Consider the following 24061-nt stretch of genomic DNA (forward strand, 5'->3'; position numbering starts at 1 on the left):
ATATAATGAATGGTCTTTAGGTGCCTATATAATGAATGGTCCTTAGGTGCCTATATAATGAATGGTCCTTAGGTGCCTATATAATGAATGGTCCTTAAGTGCCTATATAATGAATGGTCTTTAGGTGCCTATATAATGAATGGTCCTTAGGTGCCTATATAATGAATGGTCCTTAGGTGCCTATATAATGAATGGTCCTTAGGTGCCTATATAATGAATGGTCCTTAAGTGCCTATATAATGAATGGTCTTTAGGTGCCTATATAATGAATGGTCTTTGGGTGCCTATATAATGAATGGTCCTTAGGTGCCTATATAATGAATGGTCCTTAGGTGCCTATATAATGAATGGTCTTTAGGTGCCTATATAATGAAAATAGCCATGATTTTATCCCCCAAATTCAGTTGCCTTGAGTTGGGCACCTTTCTCTAAAAGAATATGTTTCTCAAAATTTCTAAAATTTGACCATCTGCACACAAAAAGCACCCAAGCTTGTACTGCTGGTATAATGAGCGGCAGTTATCATCATCATCATCATCATCATCATCATCATCATCATCATCATCATCATCATCATCATCATTTATTTATTTATATAGTGTCAGCAAGCTAAACCTTTAAATGACTGTTTAGTCTGGCTATCTGGTTCTGGGTATGACTTGAGCACACTTTTTTCCAATCTGTCAGTATCCCTTTATGTTCCTTGGATTACCAAAAAGAGTGTTAGAATAGGAATATCACTGTCCACAATAATGAAAAAAAAAGAAGCGAACAGGTCTCCAGAGAACATAAAATAGAGATGTAATGGCTGTAGAGTGATGTCTAGCACACGGGGGGAAGCTATTTTCCTGGCACTCCTCCTTTCCTGCTAGGTAAATAGATACTGCCCTGTGCTGATGTCTTTACAACCTGTAGGAAGCTGTTGTCCTGGCACCCATCACTTCTTGCTAGAGTTACACACACAACAATATCTATTTATAAAAAGACGATTAATTGTATAACTACCCATACCTTTAGCAGCAGACAGCTGATCTGTCAAATAGGAAGGGATGAGAACAACCTTAAATTCCTACCCAGGCAACAATGTGCAGTTATTTACTCGGTCCCTTTCTCTGTACAGGTTAAAAGATTAACACTCCCACATTTTTGGTTATTAATTATAACTGACATGTTCATTGCAAGGCGCTTTTGTCTTGTGTTTTTGTCAAATAGAGCAACGGCATCATTGGGGGTCACAGTGCACCTCAGATGAACGTCCAGGAATTATTTTGATACTTTCCAGCAAAGCAACAGGTCCTCAAATGAGTGAATCTTTAATTGATTTGGCCAATGTGCAGGTTCGAACTGGACCAATGGCACCAGAAAAAAATGCAATGGGCCCCACCGACCCCGACCCTCTCCCTGCCTGAAAATATGGGTGCTCCCTCCCACAGGGAAGAAGGGCAAGGTCCATGTGGGGGAGTGGGAGAGTGAGGGGCTTGTGGCATCAGGTATTCCATGTGGAGGATCTCAAGACTAGGCTGGGGGGCCCCTAAGGCACCCTGTGAAGACAGCCCCAGTGGGCCCTGGAACCCCCAGTCTGACGTTGCCAACGTGATTCCCTCGAGCCAATAATGAGATCCCCATCAGGAGTGGAACAATGTGATTTTTTGCCCAGTCAAGCTTCCTAATCAATATCAGATTGATCCCCAATCAGATATCAAATGATTTTGGCTCTGTTTAGGGAACACTACCAACTCACCCAGGAGTCAGGAGTAGGGATGCACCTGTCTGGTTTTGACCCAGATAGCCTGGTTTTCAGGGGGACAGTCCAGGTCAAAATGGGGGACTCTTCAAGATTGACATGGCGATTGGGCGATTGAGTTAGCAGCCCTATTTGGGAGATAATGTTGTCATGTGTATAGCCTGCTTGCTAACTGATTAATCTCTATCAAATGACATATAGTTCCACTATAAATTTTTTAAAAAAAAGGTCATCAACGTTCGACAATCCCTGACATTCAATAACGAAAGATTTTTAAAAGACGGCAGGAAAGGAGATCTGACTTTGATTCCACCCATTAGGTAGACACATGGCTTTTATTATAAAACACTTGGCCATAAAATTATACATCTTCCATTGAGCATTTTACATGGAATCAGATACTGTAGCAAGAGTAATGCATTTGTCTCACCCAGATGGGTTTTTTCCTCCAAACCTTCCATGCCTGCTTTTTCACTCTGCTAGGGAATTGGTCAATAAACCTTTTACTGTCTCTGTAAAGCTAGCTTTGAAGGGGGATAAGCTAGTGGGGCACCATGCTGGTCCAATCTCCTGTATTCTGTCTCCCATACACAGCAATTAGAGGGGATAGCATGCAAACATCATTTTTACTGACCAACATAAGTGTTGGGGGTTCTAGTTTGGATTCCAGCCATGGCATTATATAGAAGGAGATTTGATAATCTCCATGACTGTTGAGATCCCTTCCAGATGTGACAAACAGGTTGAGTGCTGAGAGATACACGAGTGAGCGCTGTATAAGAGACCACCTGATAAACCCAGCTGTTTTCCACTCTTTGGGAGGTTAGCTGCAATCCACCTTGCAGGCAATAGGCCAGTAAGGCAATTAATTCCTATAATTTGCAGCGGCCAGCCCATTACCAGCAGCCCAAAGACATTTATTGATGGTGCACCTTTGCAAACCCCTCGTGCTTTATTACCACCCAACCACAGCCCCTCTCAGATTGACCCATTATTGCTTATAGTTATGTGTTCCCAAATACCGGTGTGTGTCCACATCTGTGGATAGGGCCCAAGCCAAAAGTAAATAATTATATACATGCCTATGCACACAGCTTAAAGGGAGCAATGGTAAGTAGACATCTGGCTATAAACAGGATAACAATGCATGGTATTTGACCGAATGGCCCACGGGCTGAGCAGGCATACGCATGCATGGCGACTGCCCAAACAAATGGAACAGCAAGAAGATGCAGAAATGTGGCGGCCCTTCACTTCCTTTCAGCCAACAAAGCCGTCCGAGCCAATAATGAGGATTATCAGTCCGCAGGGCCAGATGGTTGGGCAGTATGGTTGAAATCAACCAAACTGCTTGACCAGATCTGTGCATCTATGCCCAGTGATGGACTGAGAACCCAGGGGCCCACCAGAAAACCTTAGATCATTTGAACGCTTTCCAAACTATTTTTCCTTCTTTTCTCACCCAACCTCTTTGTTCTCCTAGTCTCTTTTATTTACATGCTAGCATCTATTCTTCCATCTATTTCTACTCTTCCTTCCCATTCAGAAATAGGGAATGGTCAGGAGCAGGAGGGCCCACTGACCCCTGGGCCCACCGGGAGTTTTCCTGGTATCCTGGTGGGCCAGTACGACACTGTCTATGCCCAAAATTATACCTGCATACATGTCTCCAAAAATGCTGATGCGGCAACATGAGCACAAATAGTGATGCACAGTGAAGGAGGGAGGTGCAAGTAGTGAGCTCCAGTGGCATTGCTACTAATGGCCCAGGAATGGTCACTGCCATAGACTGCACTGTAAATGTATCACAGCAGCTCTTTGTAAAGCTCTGACAGCAGTGGAACTTAGTGCCACCCATCTACAACTGGGTGTCATATGGAGTATGGCTCTCACCAAGGGGTGAGTAAACAACCAAGGAGCAGCCAACGAGGTCCAGCTCACCAAATCCAGCTAACACTTTGTACCATTATATGCCATAAGAGAGTAGCCAATCTTGGCTGAACCTACTTCTGTTGTTAAGATAATAGCCTTTGCCTCAATGTTATATATTGTATTTGTAGAAGCATATGGCTGCCCCCCAGCAGATCTGCTAAACATGGACGCTTACTGACTTCCAGCTTTGAAAATTCCACACAACCTCAGCCATCTGTTTGACTTTGACATCTTAAATAGAAATGAGCAAAATAATTTGGCAACATTTTTAAAAACCAAATGTTGCCTTTTTTCTGTGCCTGTAGATTGTTTATTGGCCCCGGGTTTCGATCAGGGCCCAGAACCAGACGTGACATAGCACTCCCAGCCCAATTTATTTTTTTTTGCCAAGCGAAACAACGGTTTCAGAACCAAGAACAGGAGGCCCATTGTTGCACCTCTCTGTTGGGGTAAAATAGCAGAACTTTCAGTCCCAGAAACAATAATTTGGGCAAAGCAGTTTAGCGATTATGAGTTATGCCCTAAGCATTATTGTTTAATAGACTACCGATCTGATGGTACCAAAGGCTGCACAAATATCAGCAGAGAGGCATGGGATGTACATGGCATTTGGGTCACAGCAGAGAACCAGAGCCGGGAACACAGAGATCCCTATATATTGCAGTAACACTAACAGTGTTCCTATGCATCATCCCATGTACAGTGTTACCTCTCTCCCTCCTATACATTCCTTCTCTATAAACCACAGGATGATACTGATTGCATCTAGAAAGGCAAAGGCTTCATTTAAATTGCAAACCAAGCTGTAATTACGTGTACATGCAAAGGTTAATTAAAACTGATTTAACAGAATACCTTCCATTAAAGTCACATTCAGTGGGGGATGTAGGTGATTAAAATGACATATTGTGTAGACATTTCCTGTTGATGACATGCTTGAAGTTAAAGGAAAAATATACCCTATTTATACGCAGGGTCTACCTTGCATTTAAAATAAATAAAGTATAGAGCATTTTCCCCCAAAGGAAAAAAATGGTGTTTTTTAAGCAGAGATTACCACTTTTCTCCTGCCTCAAATAAACAGTAGGCTAAAAGGTTATGGCTTACTGTATGCACAAAATATTCTCTCTTCATACCTTTGCTTTTTATATATGCAGGTATCCATTATCCGGAAACCCACTATCCAGAAAGCTTGGAATTACAGGAAGGCCATCTCCCATAGACTCAATTTTTAAAAAGAATTTACTTTTTTCTCTTGATCCCTTTTCACTTGATCCCAGCTGAGATATACTGGGTCTATTCAGTGTTTCAATGTTGTTTTAGTAGACTTATGGAAAGTATGGTGATCCAAATTACCGGAAGACCCTTTATCCGGAAAATCCCAGCATTCTGTATAACAGGACCTATATATCCTATGTATACATGCTTCAGTATAATATAGGCTTGCAAATAAATGTTGCTAATTATCTTGAATCAGACAAGCTAAATGGCAGCTCTCTCATTTGTATAGAATTAACTATATTGTGATATTGTGTACAATTGTGTACATTTATTGTACATTTTAAAATTGTTTGAACACAAACAGAAACAAAGTTATGTTAAAAATATATATATAGTAAGCTGGTAACATTGCAACGGAATATTTTACGGATTAACCCTGTGACTTATTAATGCCATGCCATGCTGACATTAGATGGGCTCACAATAATTGCTCCGCATTGTTCTGTGATCGTTCTGCCTTTCCAAGAGGATGTGCCTAATACAGGGAAACATGATTTCAAATACACTCATTTGTTTGCCCCCTTCCCACCGCAATACAGAAATGATGGGAGCAATGTGAATACAAATTTCAGGGATAATGAGTTAGAGGTTATATGTGCCTGGATTATTATTTAATACTCACCTGTTTTAGGAAAAGTTTCCGTAATGGACTCAATCTCCCCAATCTCAGTGCAGAGACCCTGCCCGTGCATAAGGGTGTGCAGTGGCTTTTCGCTCCCTCTGGGGGGATAACAGCGGAGTCCAGTGCCACAGCGGGCAGTGTACACGCCACAGGGGGCTCCTTTTGGGAGGGCACAGGTAGCACAGCACCCACAACCTGGTTCTTTCACCAGTTCTTGGCACCCAACAGGGTCTGTGCAGCGGATGAGCTTTTCTTGTGAGCAGGGGGGGCACTGGATGGCAGCATCTTCTGCCATGCCAAAGGTTGCCAAAACAAGCAACAAAAGGGCAGGGTGGCAGTTTCCAGACATCATGTGTAGGTGGCTTGCTGGGCTCGAGATGAATGAGTGGGTGCAGAGTTTGCAGGCTTACAAGCAACGTTAGAACACAATGACACACTCAAGGCTAAATGTACCAGTCTTGGCTTTGCCGCTCTCCATAGCAAGAATCAGGGGGACTGAGGATTTACTGCGCTGGGCTGAAAGATGTGGACTTTATACGGGAGCTAAGCCACTCCTACCTCTAGTCCCACTGCCAGCAGAATAGAGGAGTGGGGGGAGAGGGGAAAAAGCGGGGGGAAAGAGAGAGAGGAGCACGGGTGGGAGAAAGAAAAGAAAAAGAGATGGAGAAATAGAAAGATGTGAAATAGAAAAGTCACAGTTAGGAAAGATAAAGAACAGATCAAAGGAGAACTTTTCCCTCTGTGTCGCCATCTATTTAACTCCAAAGGCAAAATTAATGAACATTCAACAATGTAACTGACCCACTTCATTATTAAAGTGCCTAGAAGGTGGCTGCCGGCTCTGCTGCAGATTTCTGCAAAGTGGTGGGAAGGGAAAGCTGCGACTAGCCTTCATGGCCAGGACTTGCCTCACTCTGTCAGCGCTTCTTTAAAGGGGACATTCAACTACAAAGGACATCTAGAAAGAAACACTGCGGTATAACTTTATTGTTGTTATTAAAATGTAATTATAAAGCAGCAACCGCAGTGTTGTACAGGTATGGGATCCGTTATCCGGAAACCCGCAAGCTCCGAATTATGGAAAGCCTGTCTCCCATAGACCCCATTTTAATCAAATAATTCAGATTTTTAACATTGATTTCCTTTCTCTGTAAAAATAAAACAGTGCTTTGTATCTGATCCCAACTAAGATATAATTACCCCTTACTGGATGTAAAATAATCCTATTGGGTTTAATTAATGCTTTATTGATTTCTTAGTAGACTTAAGGTACGAAGATCCAAATTACGGAAAGACCCCTTGTCCGGAAAACCCTTGGTCCCAAGCATTCTGGATAACAGGTCCTATACCTGTACAATAAAAAAGTGTAAACACCAAACATGCAGATTATTTTCAAATACAAAGGGTAAAGCAAGCCCTGCTCGTAAGAGCTTACAGTCTAAAAGGAGAAGGGGGGGGACACATACAAGTGTGGGGATAGGAGGGCCCTCCTCTATAGAGCTTACAGTCTAAAAGGAGAAGGGGGGACCCATACAAGTGCGGGGATAGGAGGGCCCTCCTCTATAGAGCTTACAGTCTAAAAGGAGAAGGGGGACCCATACAAGTGTGGGATAGGAGGGCCCTCCTCTATAGAGCTTACAGTCTAAAAGGAGAAGGGGGACCCATACAAGTGGCTGGGGATAGGATAGGGGCCCTCCTCTATAGAGCTTACAGTCTAAAAGGAGAAGGGGGGACACACATACAAGTGCGGGGATAGGAGGGCCCTGCTCTGTAGAGCTTACAGTCTAAAAGGAGAAGGGGGGACCCATACAAGTGCGGGGATAGGAGGGCCCTCCTCTATAGAGCTTACAGTCTAAAAGGAGAAGGGGGGACACACATACAAGTACGGGGATAGGAGGGCCCTCCTCTATAGAGCTTACAGTCTAAAAGGAGAAGGGGGGACACACATACAAGTGCGGGGATAGGAGGGCCCTCCTCTATAGAGCTTACAGTCTAAAAGGAGAAGGGGACACACACATACAAGTGCGGGGATAGGAGGGCCCTCCTCTATAGAGCTTACAGTCTAAAAGGAGAAGGGGGGACACACATACAAGTGCGGGGATAGGAGGGCCCTCCTCTATAGAGCTTACAGTCTAAAAGGAGAAGGGGGGACACACATACAAATGCTGGAATAGGAGGGCACTGCTCTGTAGAGCTTACAGTAGTCATTTTAGCATTATTTAGCGCTCCTGCATGTAGGCATTCTGAACCCTACCCGGCCCATAACTTGCTTGTCATTCAGACATGCAAGTTCCGGGGGGGCCTGTGAGCAAAGGGGGACAGGAAATGCCTTGCACCCACCTGCGCTGTGCTCTGTACCTTGCACCACAAAGTGCGCAGAGCAGCAAGGCCCCAGTTCCAAATGCAGCTGAATTAACACTAAGGGGCATGCCCTGGGCCCTGTGTCCTTTATAAATGAGGCCCCTAGACCATTGTTAAAAGTCCAAGAAAGTGCTTTGAAAAGACATTTGCTTGTTGTTTTTGCAGCGTGTGTGCCCTCTTGTGTTTTCCCTCAGAGACCCGACTTCCTATTTTTCCCGCTCATTTCTCATCACCATTGTATCAGTGAATCCGCTATCTGGCTGGGAGTCTGACAGCTGCAAACATCTTTGTACTGTTACTCAGAGCTTAAACGGCTGCTTGAATGATGTGTTCTCCTCTGCGGCACTTTTGGGCTAATAATCCCAGCTCTGCAGGGTGGGAGCGTCGGGCTGGGGCTTAGCAGGTGAGTTCATGGGGCCTAAATATTCCTATCTGTTACTGCTCCTACTCAAACATAACCAGTCTCAAGAAAGGCACCCTAACAATCATATAACCACACTGATCACAGAATTGTGTGGCAAATATGAGGGACCACAGTTTTATTAAACAACATTTTAGAGTAAGTCCCCTCCCCTAAATGCGGCCCAGTTAACACATGTGTTTTAAGAGTATCTACCAAGGCCCCTTCCCAGAGCCCCTTTCCCAGCTCTCCCTGCTTTCTCACTTCCCCTTGTGCCCCATGGTGGTACCATACAACAGGTTTCCTCACAAGCCTAACTGTACAATCACAGCCTACTAAGCCTGGGCATAGCCCCACCCTTTTTACTGACATATTCCATCAAGAAAAAGCCCAGAGCCCCTTGCCCAGCTCTCCCTGGTTTCTCTCTTCTCCTTGCGCCTCATGGAGGTCGTTACCACAGGTTTACACACAAGCCTAACCGTACAATTACAGCCTACTAGCCTGGGCATAGCCTCACCCTCTGGCACTTTCTCTTTACTGACGCATTCTGCTTTAAGGGTATCCATCAAAGAAAAGCCAGGAGCCCCTTATTCTGCTCTCCCTGATTTCTCTCTTCTCCTTGCGCCCCATAGGGGTTGTTACCACAGGTTTCTGCGCAAGCCTAACCGTTCTGACGCATTCTGCTTTAAGAGTATCGACCAAGGACACAAGAGAAAAATAGTTCTATGTATCTGGCCCCTTCCTTCCCATCCTCTCCCTTTTCACACCAATCTTGGGCCAGGAGAATATAGGGGTGCAGTTAACTGGGGCATTCAGTGCCCCCTCCCCCTGGCAGTCTGTAATATTTAGTTACCAAGAACAATAGGCCTTATGGGCCTCCATTTTAAGAATTGCAGCCTTATGAAGGGTGGCTGTACTGTCATCATTTTACAGCAAGGGGTAAAGGAAGTCTTGGCGCCGCCATATTGTCAGGCAAGTATATAAAATACTATAGTTAAGTAGGTTCATAATTTATTCCCACAATGCTACTACAGGTATGGGAGCTGTATCCAGAGAGCTCCAAAACACAGCAATTCAGAGCTTGGTCAAATAGTATTGCCTCCCCAGTCTCCTCTTCTTGCCAATACCATCTGTGCTTACAGGGCCCCCCTGTTTCCGCAGGTAGCCTCTCAGTTGTGGGGTATACACTCTCTATAGTTCTGTCGCTGCCTAAGCTAGCTATACGGTTGCCACCTGTCCGGTTTTTACCCAGGTTTTTGCCTGTCTTGATTTCCAGATTTCCAAAAAATCCAGGATTTTGAAATGAATGGCATGAGGATTAGCAAATCCTTGATCAAGAAATCATAACCCTGCCTCTGACATTATAGACCCACCCTGAAATGTCACCTGCTCTGCCCCCTCCATTACATCATAGACCCGCCATGAAATATCATCTGCTCTGCCCCCTACATTACCTGCCCCTGACATTATCCGCCCCTCCCCTTGCCCATTGCAAAAGGTGGCAAACCTAACCAGGTACAGGTATGGGATCTGTTATCCAGAATGCTCTGGACATAAGGTTTTCTGGATAATCTTTCCGTAATTTGGATCTCCATAACTTAATTCTGCTAAAAATCATATAAATATTGAATAAACCCAATAGGCTTGTTTTGGCTCCAATAAGGATTAACTATATCTTAGTTGGGATCAAGTACAGGTACTGTTTTATTATTACAGAGAAAAGGGAATCATTTAACCATTAAATAAACCCAATAGGGCTGTTCTGCCCCAATAAGGGGTAATTATATCTTAGTTGGGATCAAGTACAAGGTACTGTTTTATTATTACAGAGAAAAGGGAATCATTTAACCATTAAATAAACCCAATAGGGCTGTTCTGCCCCCAATAAGGGGTAATTATATCTTAGTTGGGATCAAGTACAGGTACTGTTTTATTATTACAGAGAAAAGGGAATCATTTAACCATTAAATAAACCCAATAGGGCTGTTCTGCCCCCAATAAGCGGTAATTATATCTTAGTTGGGATCAAGTACAGGTACTGTTTTATTATTACAGAGAAAAAGAAAAACATTCATAAAAATTAGAATTATTTGCTTATAATGGAGTCTATGGGAGATGGCCTTTACATAATTTGGAACTTTCTGGATAATGGTTTTCCAGATAAGGTATCCCATACCTGTATAAGGATCTCATATCCGGCTTTCTTCGTGCCATGCAATGCAGTTTCTTTAATGCATTCCACCACTTAAGAACAAGCATTAACAGAACCCATTCTGTCCTATAGTAACAGCACCTGGTACATGGTACCCCACTGATTGCCAAACACAGATAGAACCCTGTATGTTCCACCTCTGCTCTCTGGTTCAGTGTTGTGCCATTGTTGCTGTTTCTATAGGGTTAAAGGAAAGTGTAAGTTACTTTGGGGTGCCAATATGTTTGGCCCTCCCCAGGGATTTTAATTGCTAACCTCAACCTTAGGCCACTGCGCACCTTTGCCATATCACAGTGTATATTTCTCCCTATGACAATGTTCTAAATAGTCCCCCTGGAGCGATTCTGGACTACTAGCATGCACATTATAGTAAAACTTATACAGGAACCACTAGGACCTTTCAAAACATTGTGACACGTCGCTGACAAAAATACTGTACTCCTCATTGTTTTACCTCTTCTCTGAATATTGTACTACCCTGGGTTATCTACTGGGATTGTATGAACCCATACGCCCATGTATAAGAGCCTCCCTACCGAGGAAAGCCTTTGGCCGCTAGGTGATTCCCAAAATGAATATTTATTTAAAAAGTAAAAAAGGGAAAGCAAAGAAAGAGATTCTTTTGCAATACACAATCATTTCCACACAGTGGCTTTGTTCCATATGGATTCCTACTGCAAAATGATCTGCTTTTCTCAGTGGGCTAAAATTATCCATTGATCTTTCTCAGAATCCTATTTTTTTTTTTTACATTTAATGGAACAGTAAAGGATACAATCTTGCTGCTCTTTTATGATCATGTTAAGCCATTTATCAATAATGTTTTTGAACCTCAGAAATAAGCAGATGCCTGTGATTGCTTTGTTGCCACTTCACAAAGCCTTTTTTTGTTTTCTAGGTTAGTATTTGTTCCACCAGTCCAGCAGCAGCCTTTTGCCTCAGTCCTGATTTTCTACTAGTTTGATTATTTATTGATTGAGTACCAGCATATCCCACAGAGCAATGTAGAAATACATAGTTACATAGTTACATAGGGTTGAAAAAAGACCAGTGTCCATCAAGTTCAACCCATCCAAGTAAACCCAGCACACCTAACCCACACCTACCAATCTATACACTCACATACATAAACTATAAATACAACCACTAGTACTAACTGTAGATATTAGTATCACAATAGCCTTGGGTATTCTGCTTGTTCAAGAACTCATCCAGGCCCCTCTTATAGGCATTAACAGAATCTGCCATTACCCCATCTCTAGGAAGGGCATTCCCCAACCTCACTGCCCTCACCGTGAGGAACCCCCTACGCTGCTTCAAATGGAAGCTCCTTTCCTCTAATCTAAAGGGGGGGCCTCTGGTGCGTTTTTATGGGAAAAAAGAACATCCCCCAACTGCCTATAATCCCCTCTAATGTACTTGTACAGAGTAATCATGTCCCCTCGCAAGCGCCTCTTTTCCAGAGAAAACAACCCCAACCTCGACAGTCTCACCTCATAGTTTAACTCTTCCATCCCCTTAACCAGTTTAGTTGCAGTCTCTGCACTCTCTCCAGCTCATTAATATCCTTCTTAAGGACTGGAGCCCAAAACTGACCCCCATACTCAGGGTGAGGCCTTACCAGGGACCTATAAAGGGGCAAAATTATGTTCTCATCCCTTGAGTCAATGCCCTTTTTTATACAAGACAGCACTTTATTTGCTTTAGTAGCCACAGAATGACACTGCCTGGCATTAGACAACTTGTTATCAACAAAAACCCCTAGATCCTTCTCCATTAAGGATCCCCCCAACACACTACCATTCAGTAGATAGTTTGCGTTTATATTATTTCTACCAAAGTGCATAACTTTGCACTTATCAACATTGAACCTCATTTTCCAGTTTGCTGCCCAGTTATCTAATTTTGTCAAATCGCTCTGCAAAGCGGCAGCATCCTGCATGGAACTTATAGTTTTGCACAATTTAGTGTCATCAGCAAAAATAGAAACATTACTCTCTATGCCCACCTCCAGGTCATTAATAAACAAGTTAAAAAGCAAAGGACCAAGGACTGACCCCTGCGGTACCCACTAACCACACTGGTCCAATTAGAAAATGTATTGAACAAGCTCAATACTGACCAACCAAGAGAGTAGGTAATGAGGGTCCTGTCCAAAAGGGCTTACAGTCTAAAGCTGGCCATACACTCATTGATGATATCATGCGAAATCTTGTTTCGTACAATATTTGGTGCGTCTATGGCGGCTCGACGAGGCGACCGATATCGTAAAAAGGCTGCGGATATCGGTCGACTCAGGTTAAAAGATTTTGATCAGGTGCCATTGAAGGTGCCCAAGCAAAATCAGCAATCTGAATCAGCAGAAGGAGGTAGAATTTCTATTGTTTCTACCTCCATATCTGACGATTCGGCCCTGAACGTCAATGGAGGTTGGGAACGAGTAGGGGTGGAATTTGGGTGGGCCTGAGGCAGAACATTAGTCATTACAAATTTACTGGCAAGTACAATGGTGGTAAAAATACCGGCCAGGGGGCAACCCTATGCTCTTTTGAAGTGTACAAATGAGAAGGCAGTGCCAGGCCTAGAGCCGGGCACAAAGTAGCTCCCTGATAGGGAGGCGCCATGGAAAGGTTTACTAGGTACAAGGGGCAAACTGGAGCTTGGTGCAAGACTGTTTAGGTAAGAGCTTAATGTAAAGCAATTATGTGTGGGCACTGACCAAGCTTGTATGTGATAGCAAATGACCCTATGAATGTCTTCATGTATTACTGCTCAACTGGTAAATACATGAACATATAAAAATTAGATTTAGGAAAAGGTTCAGGAAAGGTGCAGCACAACTATTTCACAGCAGACAGGTTTGCTATCATTCTGTCAGGTATTCAGATAACCTGAGTAGTGGACATTGATCCGAAAACCTGGCAAGGTTTCTCAGAACTGGACTGTTCCAGCTGAACTGAACTGTTCTGGTTGAACTGGGTAGGAGAGCATAGAGAGTATATGTGAGTTAATAAATGGAAATTATTTGAGGTGATAATTTTTAAAGGCATTATATACCATATTTAAAAGGGATACAGATGTAGGATTAGTTATCCAGAAACCCTTTATCTAGAAAGCTCCGAATTACAAGGAGGCCATCTCCAATAGACTCCATTATAATCAAATAAGAAATACGATTTCCTTTTTCTCTGTAATAATAAAACAGTACCTGTACTTGATCCCAACTAAGATATAATTACCCCTTATTGGGGCAGAACAGCCCTATTGGGTTTATTTAATGGTTAAATGATTCCCTTTTCTCTGTAATAATAAAACAGTACCTGTACTTGATCCCAACTAAGATATAATTACCCCTTATTGGGGGCAGAACAGTCCTATTGGGTTTATTTCATGGTTAAATGATTCCCTTTTCTCTGTAATAATAAAACAGTACCTGTACTTGATCCCAACTAAGATATAATTACCCCTTATTGGGGGCAGAACAGCCCTATTGGGTTTATTTCATGTTAAAATCTTATGAGCAGCCAGCCAGCAGCTCGACGGACCTGACAGGGAACTGCAGCACATCTTTCCCTGTGTGAGAGCAGAGCTGTGATTGGCTACCCACATCCTGCTGCACTGCACTGGCCAGTCCTACACTCACTCACCCCCGGTCTGGCCAGTCCTACACTCACTCGCCCCCGGTCTGGCCTGTCCTACACTCACTCACCCCCGGTCTGGCCAGTCCTACACTCACTCGCCCCCGGTCTGGCCAGTACTACACTCACTCACCCCCGGTCTGGCCAGTCCTACACTCACTCGCCCCCGGTCTGGCCAGTACTACACTCACTCACCCCCGGTCTGGCCAGTCCTACACTCACTCGCCCCCGGTCTGGCCAGTCCTACACTCACTCGCCCCCGGTCTGGCCAGTACTACACTCACTCACCCCCGGTCTGGCCAGTCCTACACTTACTCGCCCCCGGTCTGGCCTGTCCTACACTCACTCGCCCCCGGTCTGGCCAGTCCTACACGCACTCGCCCCCGGTCTGGCCAGTCCTACACTCACTCACCCCCGGTCTGGCCTGTCCTACACTCACTCACCCCCGGTCTGGCCCGTCCTACACTCACTCGCCCCCGGTCTGGCCAGTCCTACACTCACTCGCCCCCGGTCTGGCCAGTCCTACACTCACTCACCCCCGGTCTGGCCAGTCCTACACGCACTCACCCCCGGTCTGGCCAGTCCTACACTCACTCACCCCCGGTCTGGCCTGTCCTACACTCACTCACCCCCGGTCTGGCCCGTCCTACACTCACTCGCCCCCGGTCTGGCCCGTCCTACACGCACTCGCCCCCGGTCTGGCCAGTCCTACACTCACTCACCCCCGGTCTGGCCTGTCCTACACTCACTCACCCCCGCGTCTGGCCCGTCCTACACTCACTCGCCCCCGGTCTGGCCAGTCCTACACTCACTCGCCCCCGATCTGGCCTGTCCTACACTCACTCACCCCCGGTCTGGCCCGTCCTACACTCACTCACCCCCGGTCTGGCCTGTCCTACACTCACTCACCCCCGGTCTGGCCCGTCCTACACTCACTCGCCCCCGGTCTGGCCTGTCCTACACTCACTCACCCCCGGTCTGGCCTGTCCTACACTCACTCACCCCCGGTCTGGCCAGTCCTACACTCACTCACCCCCAGTCTGGCCTGTCCTACACTCACTCACCCCCAGTCTGGCCTGTCCTACACTCACTCACCCCCGGTCTGGCCAGTCCTACACTCACTCACCCACGGTCTGGCCTGTCCTACACTCACTCACCCCCGGTCTGGCCTGTCCTACACTCACTCACCCCCGGTCTGGCCAGTCCTACACTCACTCACCCCCGGTCTGGCCAGTCCTACACTCACTCACCCCCGGTCTGGCCAGTCCTACACTCACTCACCCCCGGTCTGGCCAGTCCTACACTCACTCACCCCCGGTCTGGCCTGTCCTACACTCACTCACCCCCAGTCTGGCCTGTCCTACACTCACTCACCCCCAGTCTGGCCAGTCCTACACTCACTCACCCCCGGTCTGGCCTGTCCTACACTCACTCACCCCCGGTCTGGCCTGTCCTACACTCACTCTCATCTGATACATTATGAATTCTACTGCTTCATTATACATTGTACAAAGGGACTGAGATTTACCTGCAACTTACTTGCTTTCAAGGTTAAAACCCCCAAGTGGTTTCCCTTTTATTGGCCCATTGGGATCACCTGACTGTAACTGGGAAGGGTGGGAGCTACAACATGGAGCTGGCCACTGCTCCTGTATAAACTATAGAAAAAAAAAAGAAATTGTTCTCACCACTAATTACATGGAGGTGCAATAATGAAGCATCCTATGAAGGTCTAAGTGGAATGGAGGGTAACAAAACCCAACATTGAACCTACAGCTATTACAATGATGCCAAATAGAGGCATACGCTCAGAGCTTGATATAAACGTGGGTCATTGAGACATGTGGATTACAGCTGTGTCCAACTATTGTATTCAATACAATCATGTGGGTTCTAGTTACAAACAATGCATCAGTGAAATGGTATGCAACTTGTACCATGGGACTGGTCATACCTTCAAGGAATGTTCTGAATCCTTTCATAGTACCAACGTAGTGGAGGGAGGGCTTCCTATCCCCTCTCCCAGCTCCTTTTTTTCTATCCAGCCCTCAAACTATTTCCCCTTGAATGTGGCCCACTGACTTCACACCCCGCCCCCAATAACATCATTGCTCCGCCTCTGATCTAATGGACCCGCCCCCTGCCATGGCTGGTAAGAAGAAGCATGAAGGTGGCAACCCTAACCACAAAGGGATGAGAAAAAGGAATGAATATTGATGCCCTTGGTAAATGCTTATTGTCAATTATTATTTCCATTATTGAGCCTTCTTGCTTTACTTCAAGAAGCACTTGTAATCACGCTTGATAATGTAAATTGCAATCACAGTTATATAACTTTGAAATTTAAACAGCTTATAGCCTAAGCAGGTTTTAATTTGCTTTGAGGAGCATTACTCCGCAGTTATCTGGTTGCTAGGGTTCATATTGCCTTAGCAACCAAGCAGTGGTTTGAAAGAGAGACAGAAATATGAACAGAGGAGGGCCTAAATAGAAAAATAAGTAATAAAAAGTAACAATAACAATAACAGAGCAATCGTTTTTTGGCTGCCGGGGTCTGTGAACCCCATTTGATTTAATAAGAACTATAAATGAATAAAACTCCAAAAGATAAATAATGGTGCTCATCTAAAATTCCTACAATGACAGAAAAATGAGAATTTCAGGATGCCAGGATGAACTCTTGAACAGCAGGGAATGGTTCTGATAAATGGGGGGATTTTATTCCAGCTGCTCTTGAGGGCCTGTCAGGAACGGGTAAATAACAAAAGTCTATTCATTTTAGAGAATGATGATTTAATTTATAATTGGGATCTAATCTATAAGTGTGTATGATAAAGAACTTTATTGCGGAACAGATATTAAGACAGAAACTATGTGAAAAATGTAGCAATTCCAGCTCAGGATATTAAAATGATAAGTCCTATTTCAGAGAAGGAGGTTAAAATAGTATTAAATCACTAGCGAATGGAAAAAAGCCCAGGTCTGGATGCTCTGACCGGAATTCTCCAAAACATTTGTCAGTTTAGCTCCACACCTTGCAATCAATTCCGAAGAGATTCTAACATCTAGGGGTATTCTAAATGATTTAAAGAATTGGCGTCAAATTGGAACACTGATTGTAATTTATTGGCTAAAATATTGCTTTTTAGTTCAAATAAGGTAGCCGATGGCATACCATCCATTTTATAAAACCACACCTGAAAAGCATAACACACACAAAGTGCACCAGAAGACACGGTGGCCCCAATCATTTTATGACATATTGTTGCCCTAAGGATTTCATTATGCACTGTGGCACCTGTATATCATGATAGACTCATGACAGACATTGGTAGCCAGGGCCCCCTAAAACACTGGTAGCCAGGTGTTATGTTTTGCATTGGCGCTAGAGCAGGGACCCCCTAAAACATTGCTAGCCAAACCAGCCTAGGGCCCCCTAAAACATTGCTGGTTCTCCCCCAGTGTCCCCATACTTGGGGGGGGCGCTCCCTACTGCAGCATCCTCCAGCTCCCCCCAGCATCCACCCAACATCCTCCAGCTCCCCCCAGCATCCACCCAACATCCTCCAGCTCCCCCCAGCATCCACCAAACATCCTCCAGCTCCCCCCAGCATCCACCAAACATCCTCCAGTGTAATCACTGGGGAGTGCCAAAATGGTAGGCCCTCCTCCAGTAATTATGATCTCTTACCTGATACCCGAGGCTGGCGATTCTATTGGTAGAAAATTGCACCAGCCCAGGGTACATGCAGGCGAGGGATCCTCTCCCCATTTGCTGTTATCCGGGGGCTAACAGGAGTACCAGCCGGGAGTATCAGGTAAGTGAATACAATCACTCAGGCACGGATTTGTGGCAAGGCCACAAAGGTCCGGGGCCTAGGGAGGTACATTTTTAGGGGCGGCATGCCGCAGCGAAATGTTGACATATTGCGGCCATCCGGAGCAATGGGGACTTCTCCCCACTGCTCCGTATGGGAGTTTAAATGGCAGTGCATGTGCGCTTGCGTCGGCACAGCCATTGGTGGGGGCGGGCTTGGGGCGCCTGGATTTGAAATCCAGCACTGCAATCACTGGAAGGGATCCTAACATTTTGCCCCCCCCCCCCAGTGATTCCACTTTCCTTCTCCTTTAAAGTGCACCTCCCATCTAAAAATTGTTTCCCCCCTATCAAACACTCTGGTGGGACTAGGTACTAATGGACTCCCTGTTAGTGAGGGAACCAAGTGGTAGCGCAAGACTAGTTAGTGGATGGACCAGGTTTCAGGCCAAGACTGTTACGGAAAAAGTCCTGTCTTAAGGAGAGCAGAGGAGCACCATTGAGGAGTGCCGGACTGCTAGAAGACAAGTGGGGAAAGCAAGTCCCAAGGTGACATGAAAAACAATGAAGAATGTGAAAATAAATGTGTGTTGGTGGAGAAAGAGGGTCTGCACTCTATTTGGAAAGTTACTTGCCAAGTGCCGCACAGTGTGGACATTTTCAATAGACTCCTGCCCGACCCTCCAACAAGCAGCTGCCACCTTCCCCCATAACCACCTTGGAATGCAATACAGCACATTTAGGGGCCCATTCATTAAACCACAATTTTTGGGTGGTTAAAATCACGACTGGAAAAATTCGGAGTAACCACGATCATTTCTTATGTTCAAAAATGTCACGAAAATTCTTTTCTCAGACGTATGAAAATATTGTGGTTGCGTTCCGAAAGTCACAAAAGTTTCGGATCCGAACGTTCGTAAACAGTGCGAAAAACCTTTCGATTTCGGTAACCTTTTGGAAAAATGGCACCTGCCCTATCCCAGGAAGTTCGCCTCAAACTCTGCAGCTCCAACCCGGCCCAAGGAAAGCCTCCCATAGGGCTCAATGGCACTCTGCAGCTCCAACCCGGGCCCAAGGAAAGTCTCCCATAGGGCTCAATGGCACTCTGCAGCTCCAACCCGGCCCAAGGAAAGTCTCCCATAGGGCTCAATGGCACTCTGCAGCTCCAACCCGACCCAAGGAAAGCCTCCCATAGGGCTCAATGGCACTCTGCAGCTCCAACCCGGCCCCAAGGAAAGGTCTCCCTAGGGCTCAATGCACTCTGCCAGCTCCAACCCGGGCCCAAGGAAAGTCTCCCATAGGGCTCAATGGCACTCTGCAGCTCCAACCCGGCCCAAGGAAAGTCTCCCATAGGGCTCAATGGCACTCTGCAGCTCCAAACCCGCCCAAGGAAAGTCTCCCATAGGGCTCAATGGCACTCTGCAGCTCCAACCCGGCCCCAAGGAAAAGTCTCCCATTAGGGCTCAATGGCACTCTGCAGCTCCAACCCGGCCCCAAGGAAAGTCTCCCATAGGGCTCAATGGCACTCTGCAGCTCCAAACCCGGCCCAAGGAAAGTCTCCCATAGGGCTCAATGGCACTCTGCAGCTCCAACCCGGCCCAAGGAAAGTGTCTCCCATAGGGTTCAATGGCACCCTGCAGCTCCAAACCGGCCCAAGGAAGGTCTCCCATAGGGTTCAATGGCACTCTGCAGCTCCTACCCGGGCCCAAGGAAAGTCTCCCATAGGGTTCAATGGCACCCTGCAGCTCCAACTCCGGCCCAAGGAAAGTCTCCCATAGGCGTTCAATGGCACTCTGCAGCTCCTACCCGGCCCAGAGGAAAGTCTCCCATAGGGTTCAATGGCACCCTGCAGCTCCAACCCGGCCCAAGGAAAGTCTCCCATAGGGTTTCAATGGCACTCTGCAGCCTCCAACCCGGCCCAAGGAAAAGTCTCCCATAGGGCTCAATGGCACTCTGAAGCTCCAACCCGGCCCAAGGAAAGTCTCCCATAGGGCTCAATGGCACTCTGCAGCCTCCAACCCGGCCCAAGGAAAGCCTCCCATAGGGCTCAATGGCACTCTGCAGCTCCAACCCGGCCCAAGGAAAGTCTCCCATAGGGCTCAATGGCACTCTGCAGCTCCCAACCTCGCCCAAGGAAAGTCTCCCATAGGGCTCCAATGGCACTCTGCAGCTCCAACCCGACCCAAGGAAAGCCTCCCATAGGGCTCAATGGCACTCTGCAGCTCCAACCCGGCCCAGAAGTCTCCCATAGGGCTCAATGGCACTCTGCAGCTCCAACCCGGCCCAAGGAAAGTCTCCCATAGGGCTCAATGGCACTCTGCAGCTCCAACCTCGCCCAAGGAAAGTCTCCCCATAGGGCTCAATGGCACTCTGCAGCTCCAACCCGGCCCAAGGAAAGTCTCCCATAGGGCTCAATGGCACTCTGCAGCTCCAACCCGGCCCAAGGAAAGTCTCCCATAGGGTTCAATGGCACCCTGCAGCTCCAACCCGGCCCAAGGAAAGTCTCCCATAGGGTTCAATGGCACCCTGCAGCTCCAACCCGGCCCAAGGAAAGTCTCCCATAGGGCTCAATGGCACTCTGCAGCTCTAACCCGGCCCAAGGAAAGTCTCCCATAGGGCTCAATGGCACTCTGCAGCTCCAACCTGGCCCAAGGAAAGTCTCCCATAGGACTCAATGGCACCCTGCAGCTCCAAACCCAGCCCAAGGAAAGTCTCCCATAGGGCTCCAATGACACTCTGCAGCTCCAACCCGGCCCAAGGAAAGTCTCCCATAGGGCTCAATGGCACTCTGCAGCTCCAACCCGGCCCAAGGAAAGTCTCCCATAGGACTCAATGGCACCCTGCAGCTCCAACCCAGCCCAAGGAAAGTCTCCCATAGGGCTCAATGGCACTCTGCAGCTCCAACCCGGCCCAAGGAAAGTCTCCCATAGGGCTCAATGGCACTCTGCAGCTCCAACCTGGCCCAAGGAAAGTCTCCCATAGGACTCAATGGCACCCTGCAGCTCCAACCCAGCCCAAGGAAAGTCTCCCATAGGGCTCAATGACACTCTGCAGCTCCAACCCGGCCCAAGGAAAGTCTCCCATAGGGCTCAATGGCACTCTGCAGCTCCAACCCGGCCCAAGGAAAGCCTCCCATAGGACTCAATGGCACTCTACAGCTCCAACCCGGCCCAAGGAAAGTCTCCCATAGGGCTCAATGGCACTCTGCAGCTCCAACCCGGCCCAAGGAAAGCCTCCCATAGGACTCAATGGCACTCTACAGCTCCAACCCGGCCCAAGGAAAGCCTCCCTTTGGGCTCAATGGCACTCTGCAGCTCCAACCTGGCCAAAAGCTACTGTAAACACGATACCGAAGCTTTATTGAATTCCGAAATGGTCCTAGTCTTTGTGAAAAATACGTCTTTTTCTCGAAAAATAAATTGTGGTTTAATGAATGGGCCCCTTGGTGTCCTAGCCCCCCAGTACTAATATCTGAGCCTGACCATGGGCACTGGAAGTGGATCCGATCATGACTTTCAATGTCCCTGCATATAGTGAATGGTAGCTTGGGGGTCTCCTTTTCTAACAAGATCTGGAGACCTTGAAAACTGAAGTCTCCTATTATACTGTTAATATTTAATTTGACCCTGGCAAAAAAGTGGACGTAGCATTAACATTTTGTGCCAATTCCTGTCCCCCGATTTCACTTTGGAATCTGGTAACCTTAAGTGCCATGCCATCAACTCACCTGCATTTTCCAGGATCTTTTGCCCCTTTCTCATTTATTGTAGCCCCAGTCACAATTGTACTGAGGGGTGTAAACTCCAGCACATGTGGCATTTTACTCTGCTGGCATTTTTGCCTGCCACTATTACATTTAATAATGTTAACGACCTGTCCAAAGGATGAGCGCATAGATTCTTCACAACCCAGATCATTTCCTCCCTGACTGTTCCTTTAATAATAGAGTCTGGAACGAAACGCTCAGGTATGTCATATGTCCATTTGCTTTACGCTGCAGATATGCTGTAATAATGCTGTCATCTATTGCTTGTGAAGTACAAACTGTCTAAAAGCTGCAAAGCAAATTCATTGAGCAGTTCGGTGAACCTAATAATATCTTCAGTTATGAATGGTGTAAATGAGGTACAGTATGTGCCAAATGAAAAAGATGTTGTTTTGGGCATTGCACTGTATTTTATGCAAGGATGTTAAATAGAAAAAGTCCTCCTATTGCACCATAAAACCTCTTTAACTTGTTCTACAACCCTCCCTATAGCTTCCCCTATTGCCTTATATGACATCAGCTTTACATTGCCCAAAAATGTGGATCTCTCTTGGGAGATTTTCCATAAAACAAAGAGAGACCCAATATGAAAAAACCTAAAGTTGGTTCAGTTATCAAAACTGTGGTCATCACAATTCTATTGTGTTCTGAGTCTGTGGATTTAACTGATGTCCAGTTCTGGCTTAAGAGACAATATCAGGTTATGGAAGAGCCTCAGAGACTGTTTGATGATGAAGATTACTGGATTGACGGCTGGAAAATTAAAGTCAGATTGTCGCAAAATAGAGGCAGAATGCAACATTTGCCCCATAACTTCTTCATTGGGTCAGATAAAGGTGTCTGTTTTTACCCTGGTCAGCCCAGAACCTGCTATAAAGTGTGGGTCCAATAGGCACCTTGCCTAAAGCTGTGACAAGATCAGATGCTCACAGCGTAACGCAATTGGACACACTAAAAGAATGTCAAAAAGAAGTTATGTAACCTGTGTTCTGCTGTGGGTCACTATTTCAGTAGCTGCCATAAGGCTAAGGACCCATGGAGCAGTTCAGTAGCCCGCGATTAAATGCTCCACCAGCAACAATAGTTGTCATCAGTAGAAAGCCCTTCGCAATGCTTTATTTTCCTGCAGGATGAGACTTTCTGCGACTTCAGAATACCGAATCGATGCGTTGGCTTTTCCACTGGCAACTCCTATTGTTGCCAATAGAAAGCCATTTCGGAGCGGTTAGTTGCCCGTGATAGCAGAGATCTATCAAGCTCAACTGAACTGCTCAGTGGATCCTTAGCCTAAAGCTTCTCACAGGGTGGAGGAAAAGCTGGATCTTGATAATCTAACGGATGAGGCTTTCAATGAATTCCAAAAGACAGAACCTGATGGAAGCAGAGATTTGGCACCAACTGAAACTGTTTCCCAAGATACCCAGGAGAATGATAAAGCAGATGATTCTGTGATGGAAGGTGCTGAGATGCCATCAGACCAAGAGTTGCTTCCTACACCAGAACTTCCATCAGATGATGGATACCAGGTGGTACAGAAGAAAAAGAAAAGATCAAAGAGAAAGTACCAATGCACAGGAGAAAAGGAGAAAAGGAACAGTGATGATTCAGAGCAGTTTCCCTATAAAATCCCTTCTGGCAGATTTGAAGTATTGGTTGGAATCCTGTACTGAGACTGAGGAACAAACAGAGCAGGAACAGTCCCTTGGGAAATCTCAGTCTTCTGAGGAACTGCCGGAGAGACACAATGAACCTTTCTCTTCTTCAGTTAAAAGATGGGGTTCACAAGGTGACAATATGGGCAAGCGGAAAAAAATCTGAGGTAAAGGGTTCCAATGACACTGCCCACCAGTTTTTTAAAGTGCCAAAATGGTTTTTAAAAGGGCACAGAAGAAGTGTTCCCCCCCCTTTAAGTTTAATTTGATTTGACTTGTTGTTTGAATTGTTTTGTAATTCTGTTGCAAGAATATTGAATAAAAAATTTCCTCCTATTGTTTCATATAACTCATATAACTCAGTTGGTGCATATAACTCTCCCTATAATAACTCCCCCCAGTCAGTGCATATAACTCTCCCTATAATAACTCCCCCAGTCGGTGCATATAACTCTCCCTATAATAACTCCCCCCAGTTGGTGCATATAACTCTCCCTATAATAACTCCCCCCAGTCGGTGCATAAACTCTCCCCTATAATAACTCCCCCAGTCGGTGCATATAACTCTCCCTATAATAACTCCCCCAGTCGGTGCATATAACTCTCCTATAATAACTCCCCCAGTCGGTGCATATA

The 24061-nt window shown here is 46.1% G+C and overlaps 1 protein-coding gene across 2 annotated transcripts in view; it reads right to left on the reverse strand.

Moving 5' to 3' along the window:
* Positions 1-6096, reverse strand: part of igfbp4 (insulin like growth factor binding protein 4) — a 33460-nt gene extending 27364 nt beyond the window's left edge. For both annotated transcript variants that reach the window (XM_031894690.1, XM_031894689.1), the window contains exon 1: positions 5580-6096. In XM_031894690.1, coding sequence (XP_031750550.1) covers positions 5580-5931 — 352 coding nt within the window. In that variant the 5' untranslated portion in view covers positions 5932-6096. The remainder of the gene's footprint in view (positions 1-5579) is intronic.
* Positions 6097-24061: the final 17965 nt, after the last annotated feature.

Source organism: Xenopus tropicalis, chromosome 10 (assembly GCF_000004195.4).
Source record: "Xenopus tropicalis strain Nigerian chromosome 10, UCB_Xtro_10.0, whole genome shotgun sequence".
NCBI classification, from domain to species: Eukaryota; Metazoa; Chordata; class Amphibia; order Anura; family Pipidae; genus Xenopus; species Xenopus tropicalis.